At 35.0% G+C, this 11875-nt stretch overlaps 1 protein-coding gene across 1 annotated transcript in view; it reads left to right on the top strand.

The window, feature by feature from the left end:
- LOC117601723 (uncharacterized) overlaps window positions 1–11140 on the top strand; it is a 388515-nt gene extending 377375 nt beyond the window's left edge. The window contains exons 11-14 of the mRNA XM_034318866.2: window positions 5259–5461; window positions 9449–9600; window positions 9724–9796; window positions 9957–11140. Of these exons, the coding sequence (XP_034174757.1) occupies window positions 5259–5461; window positions 9449–9600; window positions 9724–9796; window positions 9957–9978 (450 nt within the window). The 3' untranslated portion in view covers window positions 9979–11140. The remainder of the gene's footprint in view (window positions 1–5258; window positions 5462–9448; window positions 9601–9723; window positions 9797–9956) is intronic.
- The last annotated feature ends 735 nt before the right edge of the window (window positions 11141–11875 follow it).

The raw sequence follows: 11875 nt of genomic DNA on the forward strand, positions 1-11875 counted from the left end.
AAAACGAAATGGAGGATTAAAAAATAATTTTTGGAAAAACTTAAACTTGAAAATTATTATGAAAAATTAATTTTTGTTTAAAGAAGGAAATTAGTTTGGTAGATATCATGGATAATAAAATGTTATAAAATTTAACAATAATTTGTGATCATGTTACAAGAGATTAAATTGATGGATAAAAACGTTAATTAATTTTGTATCAAGCTATTATTAAATTTATGATATTAATGATATTTATTCAAAGATATATGAAAGTTTAAATTGAAGCGTATTCATGAAAAATCGGCGAATGTTTCCGCGAGTACACAACGATTAGCGCGAAGTACGATGAGGAGGAGGCGAAAACAACGCTTGAGCGTGACCGAACAGAAGCGTTAAATTTTCATTAACGAAAATTACGAAGCCGGCCGCGCCGCCTGGCCGCTGATAGTTCCAGCAATTATTTTAACCGTGGCCTGTATAAATCAGCTGGCCGAACCAAATGAACCCTGAATAGCAGTCCGCGTCGAATAGAGCCGGAGGGATATGTCCGCAGAACACCGGCTCGGCCTCGTAATTAAAAACGAGAAAAAACGTTTAATGGCTTCCTCGTTTCGACCCGCAATTTGTCTCGTACCACGATAAAGTCATATTCACCGGTTCGTCAGAAACTGGCTCGGTTAAGTACCAGATATAAAATTGTTTAATGCGTTTTGACGTTTCCTCTTGATGTTCCTTTTTACACTGGAACCACCCTCTTCTTGGTTCGTGATTGATTCAAGTTGGAGCCCTTAGTATTAGCATATTGGTGTATGTGGGTGTAGATAAAATTAATTATGTTGGCAGAAGAATCATTAGGAAGTTAAATTATTGAATTTTAATTCCTTGGTATTGAGATCTTTTTGGTTTGTAATTTGTATTTTTCTATTTTCTATTTTTGTTTTCTAATTTTCTAATTTCTATTTTTTTGTCTATTTTTAACTTAGTTATTAAATTTTTCACTTCATAGGTAGGAATAATTATTTACTAATTTCTATTTATAAAAAATCTAACATTTTCGTCTAGTTTTCACAATTTCGTTTTGCTCCAATCACTCCATCTCGCAATTTCTGCTAGAAAAATCGATCTCCTGTCAAAGCATCGAGCAGAAATCCCCGGAAAAGAGGAGGACGTGTCGAAGTCTAACGGAAGACAACCCACCCCTATCCCCCTCTTCCTCGGCATCCTTCATTTATTCACCAAGAGAATATTCTCTTTGCTCATCCAACGAACTTTCAACTTCCATGCTAGTTTCGTCCTGAATCGTAGCGTCGAAAACTCGACGTCGGCATCTGAAGGGGGGTTGACTCATGTTCGAGAAGCCGCCGGGACGATGAACGATACCGCCCCATGCCGGGTTAATTTACCACAGAGATAATCTGCGAGTGACGTCTTCTTCTTTCGTCGTGAAAGGGAACATCGGCTCGCTTTTCGCCCCCCTTCAAAAAGCTAATTACGTTCGGTCGTTACGATCCACCGGCGAGGAGATACCACCCTCACCCTCTGTCCTGTCCATTATCAAGGGGGATGGGTAAGTTTCACGTGCTGGCAGCTGTTCGAAATCTTTTATATCAACGGGGGTAAAGATTCCAAAAGGGAGTTGAACGAGTTCTTTTCACGCGGGGATGACATTTTCATGAGGGGGTTGAAAAGTGCAGCAATTTTCATTTACATGAATTTTTCATCCCTAATAAAATTTATGTATTTCTAAAAAATTTTATCTTATATTAATAGCCTTCTTTTTTATCGTTTTCAATAAACAATTTAAAATTAAATTGTTCCTATAGTGTAAGAACTTTGTTTCGAACTTCTTGGTTGATCCTAAAATTGTTTTGACATTTTATATGAAATCTCTACCGTGTGACTTAAGTTTGACTGATGCATATTTAATGCCTGCCATAAGTTCGAGAACTTTGAAAAGTTAATTACGCTTGATCGCGACGATTTTCCACGGCGGGCAACTTCTTTTTACCGTTCCGCGCGAATAATTTTCATCGGAACGACGCGAAATTTATTGGCTTCGCGGCGCTAAAGGCACAGTTTTTAATTAAAAAGTATCGAATTCGAGAAACGAGAAATTCCTGCGATTCGAATATAACAGAAAGTACTGAGAGAAAGAAACGGGATTGGAACTATTGACGGTGTATTGGACACTCCACCGATCAAACAGTTCATACAATTGTATACGATATTCATTTATATTTATAATTTAAGAATGAAATTTAAAATTCTAATTAACTTAAATTAAAAAAAAATTAAATTCCATATTAATTCTTTTGTTGTTCAAATAAGAAAAAATGTATGCTTCAAATTTGTTTCTTAATTTCTAAAATTTTTTCTTAATTCTTTGTTAATTAAACAGAATGAAATATGATTCTTCTCGATCGATTTCCATTCACGAAATCGGTTTCAAAATCTGAATTTGCATTTCCTTCTCCCTTTGACCGGTGCATCCACTTGATTGCTAATAATTTACGTCCGAGTCGTGGAATCCCATTGGCCGACGGGGCTCTTTTATGTGACAAAGCTTTATGAATCCAATTCAGAGGAAGTTTTTAATATGCAAATCAACTGAAAATGCGAAAATAGGGGAAACGTGTGGAGAACATTGGATGACAAGTGGCAGCTCATGAATCACGCGCCAACTGAAAAGAGTGGGATTAAAATTTAAAAATGACTCGATTTCGTATTTTAAAACTGAAAGCTTGTTATTCTCGTCCCGATCGCAAAAAGTGGATTATGTTCAAGGGGAGCGCGATAAAGCTTCTCTCGTTCCGAATCCCCATTATCCGGAAGTATTCTGTTAATGTCTGTTTGGACGTTCTGTTAAAACACAGTTATTTCATTTCACATATAATACTTTAACCTTTGAACGGCGGACCATGAAGAGAGCCACAATGTTAATTTACCTAATATCGTATTTTATTTTATTTTCATTTTCTAAATTTTACACTGTTAATATCCTTACATACATAATTTTGTAATTTTGGGTCACGATTGACCCAGGCTCCGCTGTTCAAGGGTTAAAATAATAATTTTTGGTAGTTTTATAAGAATTCTTAAAATTGTTTATTTTTTATTCCAACTTATAATTTAACTTACAATATAGATAAAAATATAAAATTTTCAATAAACAAAAATTTGGTAGTTTCTGATATCAAGTATCGTGTATTTAACTTTCACAAAATTTTGTTGATAAAATAATATTCGTAATTTTCACCAATTAGAATTCTCAATTTCAGAGAAGCAGCGAAACAGCTTCTCATTTCTTCGTCGTTGTCTCGCGGGATCTCTGGCTGAAAGCAGATTCCGCGACCCTATTCCCTCTTACTTTACCCCTCGGTTTCCCATCCAGTTTCAATTTACCGGATCCACCAGGAGTCTCTCGATTCCCAGTGTTTTTTACTCGGCGAGAGCATTTCCGGAGAAATCGAATCGAGTCGCGGTGGAGAAAAATGGCTCCCGCGGCGAGCAACGGAACCCTCTTTCCTTCTTAGAATGTAGTCTGTTCGAGCAGGGATCCTCAATCCTCCACGAATTTAGTCTTTCACGAGATAGAGCCTTCCGCCGGGAAGACGAATCTACGAACATTTGCGGCGGGGATTCGGGAAGGATACCATGTATTATTCCGGTTAATAATTCTTCAGCTTGTCGGTGAAATGGATCTCTTCAAACATTGTGGAAGGTTCTTGACTGATAACGGGTCTTTCGTTAAAGCAAGGTATTTTTTGTATTCATAGAATGGGCTGAGATTATTAAAAGATTTTTGGTTTATTTAGTTTTTATATTAAATTTCAATATATGGAAGTTGTGTAAATTATTTGTGGTACCTGATTCGTTATCACACTATACGTATTACAATCAATTAAATAAAAACTCCTGTCGCATCCAATTATACTTCCATTTAATTCAATTTAGACTACGAAGTTTACTCGTTAGGAAAAGGGAGAATCGTGCCGTCGAACGAATAATGTACAATTTTCAATCGACCCTGTCGAGATCAATTCCTTCCACATCAATGATCATAATCGTTCGAGTGTTAATTCCTCCGTCAAAACCGGCTAGCATCGATTACATCATTTTATTCGCCTTGATTTTACATTTTCCTTTTTCGTATCTACGAGTCTCGAGCTTCGAACAGATCAATTTTTCCGCTTGCTAACTCGAGTGGCGACCATCCACTGATAAATCGACAGTAAAGATAAATTTTAGTACTTATCAGAAACGGAAAATTCTGTAAGTCATTTTATTAAGAAATCAATGAAAAATTATGTAAAAATTCAATTAAGTATATTATAAATTGTTGGTTTAATTTTCTTTGGATGATGGTATATTGATAAAATAATTATTCTAAAAATTATACAAAATTTAATAAAAATCAAAAATAATTAACGATGGAAATTGATATGTTATGGAAATCACTTTAATAAGAAATTCTTTTATAAGACACTGTGCGCATTCTAAGTAATTAAAAATCTTATTTCTTAAGAATTCTCCTGGTCAGTACCAAAATTATTCTAATTATCCAGCTGAATGATATTCTATTCGATTCACAAGCAACTGTTAAAATTGACGATTGTTCAATGATGTTGCTATTACATTAAAACCTGATTTAATTGACCGACCCAAAAAGTCCAGGTTAAACGAAATTCAGTTTAATTAATACGAATTAGCGTATAACGTGGTACAACGTAGCGAACGGTGAAATAGTTTCCGGTAAATTAAATTGGTCCACCATCCAGAGTGTCTGGTCGCGTTTTATAGGGAACCCCGTGGCATTTTAATGGTACACGGCAACATGAATTGGATCTAGCGAGGCTGTGATCGATTTTCATCTATCTGATTAGCTGATCATGGAATATTTTGTTTCATTGAATTCTGTAATTTTTAAGTATTCAAAAATTAAAATTTGACCCTATGAAATTTTTATCAAGTCAGTTCATAAGTTTCTTCTCAACTTATAAGATGTAGAAAGTTATAAAATTGAATAAATACATATTTATTCAAACTGTTGTATATTAATTAACAGTTTTACTATCTGGTAAATAAATTTTATTTTTTTCTGTGTAATGAAATTCGAAATTATGGAAAAATAAATTTATAGATTGACTTGATAATTATGGGGTATTTGAAAATAAAAATTTGAATAACTAAGTAATAATATTTAAACTATGGTGGTTCAAAAATAAAACGATTTTTAAAAATTTTTACTAACAGATATGAAATATTTTTTGTTCCAGTGGTCAAAAGTCCAACTAGCGAAATTCTCGATTCTGGAGCACCAAATGGATCCAAGTAGCAATTTTAGCAGCTATCGCAGTACCTTAAAAGCAGCAATGTGGCGTAGCGCCGGCGCTACGGACGAACGACAGAGAATCGTCGTACCCTTTTTCAGCTTGCTGGTCAAGGATCTCTACTTTCTGAACGAGGGATGCAGCAACAAGTGAGTAAAATGCTTCCATTCAGATTAATGATGAAACGATACTCGGAGAGATTTCAAGGTTGACAAAAATTACACTGATCCAAACCCTCCGTCAGCCTCTAATTAATTACGATTTATCGTGATATGAGATCAACAGGCTCTTTCAATCTCTTCTTTCTATCTTCCTGTTGATATCTGTGAATACTTGAAGCAGATGTTACCGAATAATTTCGATTAATTAGTACCTTAATAAAATTTATATTAAGCTGAGATATTTGATATTAAGGTCAAGCATGATTTTCTGAATAATTTAATTAAAATAAAATCAAAGAAATTAAGTTAATTGCAGTCAAAACCACGTGTCCCCAAATAATGATAAAATTTTAACAATAAAAAGATAATAAAATTCACAGAATTAAAATATTAATTCTACTTTTGCATTTCTGAAATGTTAATATCATTACAAGAAATTCTGAAGGGAAAAGTAATTTAAATTATTAAACGAAGTCGTACATGATCGACGGTGATTTTGCAATCGAACACTCCATAAGAAGAATTTATTTTTTTCATCGAGTTTCGTTTGAAGCTTCGATAATTCTGTTCCCGCGGAGGCGATACGTCGACGGGAAGCTCGTTTCCTCACAAAGTGCTCGACCTTTCGACCCTTTTTGTCGAGCGTATTTATCACGACGACGAATGTGCCATGCCATTTCCTTCGCCTTCTTGCACGCGAGAAACACCTCCCCCGTCGCGCTCCTACCCTCAAGCTGTACGTGTAAACTTATTAAACTTGTAATAGCAAAAGTTGTTTCCCCGTAGTTCGAGTAGAAGTTGTTGAAAAGAAGAACCGAAGAAAGGTTAAGGAAAGGAAAAAGAAAAAAGAGTAAAGGAAAAGATCCTCTGAATTTTCTTCTTTTTAAATAAAAATTTTCAAATAAAATTCTTGTGTATTTGAAAATTTGATGCTTGTAACAATTATTACATTTTAAATTTTTTCAAATAGTTTAATTTATTTTTAGGAATATTAAGTAAAATCTATACAATACATTTTCAAAACTTTGTGTTAAAATTCACTAAAGTAATTTGAATCATTTTTTCAAAGTAACATAATTTATTTTAAGGTATTCTTAACCCTCCCTTAGAGAGTGTTTTTCCCCCTAATGGGGTCGGCATAATGGACCTCCTAGGCTTAAAAAAAAATCTCAGAAAATCCTGAGGAATTTGTTAAACTCTGTAATTTGTACAAGTGTCACTTAAGTAAAATATTTAAATCGTTCTGCAATAAAACTGAAAATTCAAAGGCAAGCCTTGAAAAATGAAAATTTAGTGACTCATTGTGCCAGTGAAGATTGGAAAATATTACATTTTTTACCTAAGTATAATTTTTTTCTTATCCAATCCTCCTTTTCAAGTGCATATATATGCACGTACAATGCTCCACAGACCGAAAGGGTTATATGCAATATATTCCCAGTTCAACCCGTCAAATATCTGCCATACCTTTCGATCTTCGTGCCACTTGAACGTTTCAAAGTACCTAATGCACAGACATTTGTCTGCAGCCAGCGTCTTGAAGCAATTTGTATTCACGTGTTTGCGCTCTGATCTGTTCTTGCAATTCGGCCAAACGTTCTCCCCGTCGTTTCGAAGATGCCAGGAGCTTTCTGCTGGTCCCTCGTCATTTTCCGAATAATATACGGCGTTACAAGTTTAATGCACACACGCCGCGTATCGTTGTCCGGTAAATATCGTCGAGTAGAGGGAAGCCACTCGTGGAGTAGAATTTTTTTTCTAATGAAACTTCTCACCGAGCCACGCGCCGAGCTTTCCCGAGCGACGGTTTCATTTCGCCCTCGCAATCGTACGCGTAATGAGTTTTCCGAATGAAAAGCGTTCCACGGCGCTGACTCATTGTGATGATTAATCACGGCCACGGTATAAAATGTTCACAATGGCCTGCAATTGTTAGGATCGTCGAGCGAGAATGGGAACAAGTAGAAAAGGTTTGGTGGAAAACTTTGAAACGGACCTGAAAGAGAGGCTGAATATGTTGATACGCCGAAGACAATTGTAACTCTATTAAATCTTTATTACGGGAACAAAGCTGAATTATAAATATTTTAATGTAAAATTATTTAATAAAAAGTAACAATAGATGATATGTTAACCCTTTGACCTTTTCTAAAATTAAAATTTTGCAAATTGACGTTTTTTGAAAATAAGAAAATATTGAAGCAGAGAAAAATGGCACTCGATTAACTGTGAATTATTCTTGAATACATAATAAAATTTCAATTCGGTCTGTAGGTAGGGAATTGCAGAGTGTTTGGGTGGAGGAGTCAGTAAGGAAAGATAGGTTTCTCTGAACCGATAGATACTGATCGATCGAAGCATCCGGCGAACGAAAACGAATTGCTTCGCGTATGTAAATGTCTGTTACGTGAACGTCTGTACCGTGGACGTCGCGTATCCGGAAACGAGCGTAGCTGGTGCGCGAATTCGCGTACTTCCGACCGACGATAAATTGCTCAAGTTCGACTCGTAATTTTCTCCCACGCTTTCATGGAACATACATGACCTCGTATGCATGTTGTACCGTTGCGAAATTCCTTTTGATTAATACGGGCGACAACAACCGCAGTGTTCCTTTTTCCGAATTTCAGAACTTCATAAGTGGAAATATGTCGTAGATTAAGATGCAAAATGAATAAATTATAATTATATTGAATTTAGGATCTAGTTACAATATTTTATTAAAAAAGAAATGGTCTATGGTACATAAACTTTCAATTGAGTGCTAATAATAAAAATGTTAAAAAAAGCTATTACTTAACATTCGTAATTTTACAAGTATTCTAAAAATGAATTTTGATTTTTATATTATAATTAAACTTCTTTTATAATTTAAAAAATTGTTCCATGTGCAATATTCATGCAATTATTATTTAAATTTCAGCAATTTTATATGTGTGTACTTTTAATTTTATAAAGATTCATTTAACAATAAGGTAGTAGTTCAGTCTTGTTCTCTTTGATATCCTTTCTGTTTGCTTCTTCTTTCTACCATTCCCTAAGAATGATTTCAACCAGTTTCAAGACTGTTTGCACATAAAATCACATTGCTTTCGTGAAGTGTATAAAACTTAAGAAGGCTACCGAGTAACTTCCTCAGACTTTCTCGCCGACTGACCACTTTGAATCCATTTCTTGAAATTACAAAATGAAGAAGCACCAAAAGCCTCTCTTCGCATGAACTTTCCTTTTACCAAGTAAAATATTCAGCTTCGATATCAACTTCGAGCGATAACAGTGTGTATTCTGAAAAGAATTATTTTTTTTAATAACTCACTTTGATTTCATATTGCAATATTTTTTATTTTCGATATTAAACGAATCTGAATAGGTATAGAAAATAGAAAAGTTAGAAAATTTATCAATCTACAGTAGTTTTTAAAGGTGTGCGGGTACCTGAAAATTTCGGGTACCCGAAACTCGGCTCGAATCGAATCGGATTCTCGAAAATATCGCGTGGGTGCTCGAAGATTACTCGGATCAGATCAGAAATTATTTCAGTCAGCTGGCGATTCCCGAAATTTTCAAATTCTTAGAATTTAACCAGAATTACTGTTAGAAAAGACGGTTTGAAATTACAATCCGCATGTTTATGTTGTGCGTCTGTTTACGCGTGAGCGCCTGTGTGAGCGACAAGGATGGCTTATTTTGAATATCAGCCGAGGATCCAAATCTAGGTCATGTTTTTGTTTTCGGCTAGTCAGTCGAACAGAGCTCTCGGCACGAGTAGGTCGTTTCTTGTCGCGAGTGTATCCACTGTCTAACTTTATGTATAATCGCTTTTAATATACTTTCGATGGCGTGAAACATAGTTCTTCCATTTTTCCATCGCAACATCCATCAATTATTATTAAACATTTTATAACTGAAAATCTACAGAGTTGTAATGATACGAAAAGCATATTATTAATCTATCTATATTAATTACTGTTTCAGATTACCAAATGGACACATCAATTTTGAGAAATTCTGGCAGCTAGCAAAGCAAGTGACAGAATTCATCGCCTGGAAACAAGTTGCCTGTCCCTTTGAAAAGAATCCACGTGTCATTGCTTTTCTTCAGGCGAGCCCGGTGCTGACCGAAAATGGTGATAAATCTTTGCAATTTTCTTTTTACCGTAGCAAAAAGAAAATTGTTGAAATGAGTGATTGTACTCTAATTTTGTGTTCCAAGTCTCTAATTCTTTATCTTCTTTGTTTCTTTGATACAGCTCTAGCTTTGGCATCCTTTGAGTGCGAACCACCCGACAACAATCCAGAAAAAGAACGTTATAAAGCATTAAAGTAAGTAATTGACACAATAAACGATTCAAAATCTTGTGATTTTTAATTGCCTTTAAATATCCTATTTTATAATCTGACGACTCATGATTCTATAATGGGATATTCTATGCTGAAAAATTCTGAAAAATTAAGTTCTTTTTTCTTCTTTCGTATTCCACAGGTCAGAACTGAATGCCCAGTGAAAACAAGCTACCGTGAATCGCGTCGAATGGGAGCGATACTGACACAGACGCACTCATTTAAACATTAACAAATACACGTTCACGAAAAGATTTCTAATCAAGGGATGCATAGTTTCGCTAAAAGAAGGATCAACAAGTGAAACGGAAAGCAGAAGCGTTCGAATTGTCGGATAGACAACTGCACGGCGAGAAAGTGTAAAAACGGAGATGATTGAAGAAGAGCCTCGAGATATAGCGATTCATTCGCAATCAAGAAGGAAGAATTCATTTTAGTGATCTCGTGTCATTTAAGAACATCGTTCGAACATTAGACAGACCGGTGCAGTCGTCGACACATTCCACAGAACTAAAGTATAATTTTTTTTATTTTTTCATTTTGGTAAATATTTAACCCTTTGTCTAATGCCTTTTTCTAGCAATGGAAAATCATTCAAATACCAGGAGATAGGAAGCAAATTATTATACGTATTAATTTTTTGAAAAATTTTTATTTCAACCCTTGGAGTATTAAGTGGAAAAGAATAATATCTGATTTTTGTACCATCCAAAAATAATTTTCTCCACAGTTGATAGAAATCAATTTTCGCAAGAAAATTTGTATACGATGATAAATTTAGACGATTTTTACCTAGGGATTATATCTACCACCTATACTTCAAGGGTAAATATTAACCCTTTGCTGATGAAGTGTTCTGAAACTCGACACAGTGTATGCATGAAATGTTATTCATTTAAATTAAAATAAATAATTCCAAAGCATGCACTATGAATTTATAACAAGAACACAGGATATTCGTCATGAAGGGTTAATTGAAATTCCAGAAACAGGATTTATTAAATACCTTGACTGCCATAAATTTTCATAAACAATCTTACTCTCTCACTCACAAATAATATCACTGAATATTTGAAAGTATATCCAATTGAATATAATTACTGCCTGTTGAAATTTTCGACGAATTTATCGTGGCAATCAAAGTGTTCAAAATCAGCAAATTGCAGGACAAGGGGTTGTACAGTATTTGGAAGGTGATCGATCTTCAAAATCGATAGAAAAACGATTGCACCGGTCGATATCGTCTGCAGATCGAATCTCGATGTCCGTCGAGCTGATCTGCTAGAACGAGCATGAGATAAGAAAAAAAAAATCCAGTGAACAGTATCGTGTAGCAGTAAGTATAGTTCCTAAGCCCAATGACAGCGGAAAACCGTTCTCCGAACTCGATTCCTTCGTCGAGGAGATCGTTTTCCTGCTGCCAGACGACCCTTTTGTACATAGTCCTTTTGATATACGCTAACGAAACTCCTAGGTGTGAAGAGATGATAAAGAAAGGGAAGAAAGAGAGATAGAGAGGTTCGTTCCTGTAGAGTAAGCTCGAAGTTGTCGTTTTAAGGCTCTAGGATACACGTAGTAACAGACGACGGTCGTCGTGCACGTACTTAACGAACGAGAATAGAGAAATGTTTGACGTGATCAATAAAAAAAAATGGGGAGAATGAAAGGAGAGAAAAGAGGGACACGATTTTGCCGCTTGTACTGTTTGGAAAGCAAAAGTTTCCATTATTTCGACGTTGACGGTGTCGTTTGATTTTTCGCGTTTTCACGGTGACGGTGTGTTATTGGAATTTTCCTTTTTTTCTTTCTTTTGAATTTTGTTGTGGAATTTTGAACACGACTTTTTCTATTTTTCGTTGGAAAGTTTGATTTGAAATGTCACTGTTGTGTTCGGTGAAACTCTGCTCGAAACTGGCAAACAGTGTTACTTTTTCAGGGCTGAAATTTTGAAACAGTATCGTTTGGAAAACAGTGGTAAAAGGTAGTAATTTTAGTTGGAATAAATAATTAGAATAATTGATTTATTCTAGATGTCCTCTAATTGAGAAATTAATTTTCTTA

The sequence above is a fragment of the Osmia lignaria genome, chromosome 6 (assembly GCF_051020975.1).
Source record: "Osmia lignaria lignaria isolate PbOS001 chromosome 6, iyOsmLign1, whole genome shotgun sequence".
Taxonomy (NCBI): Eukaryota; Metazoa; Arthropoda; class Insecta; order Hymenoptera; family Megachilidae; genus Osmia; species Osmia lignaria.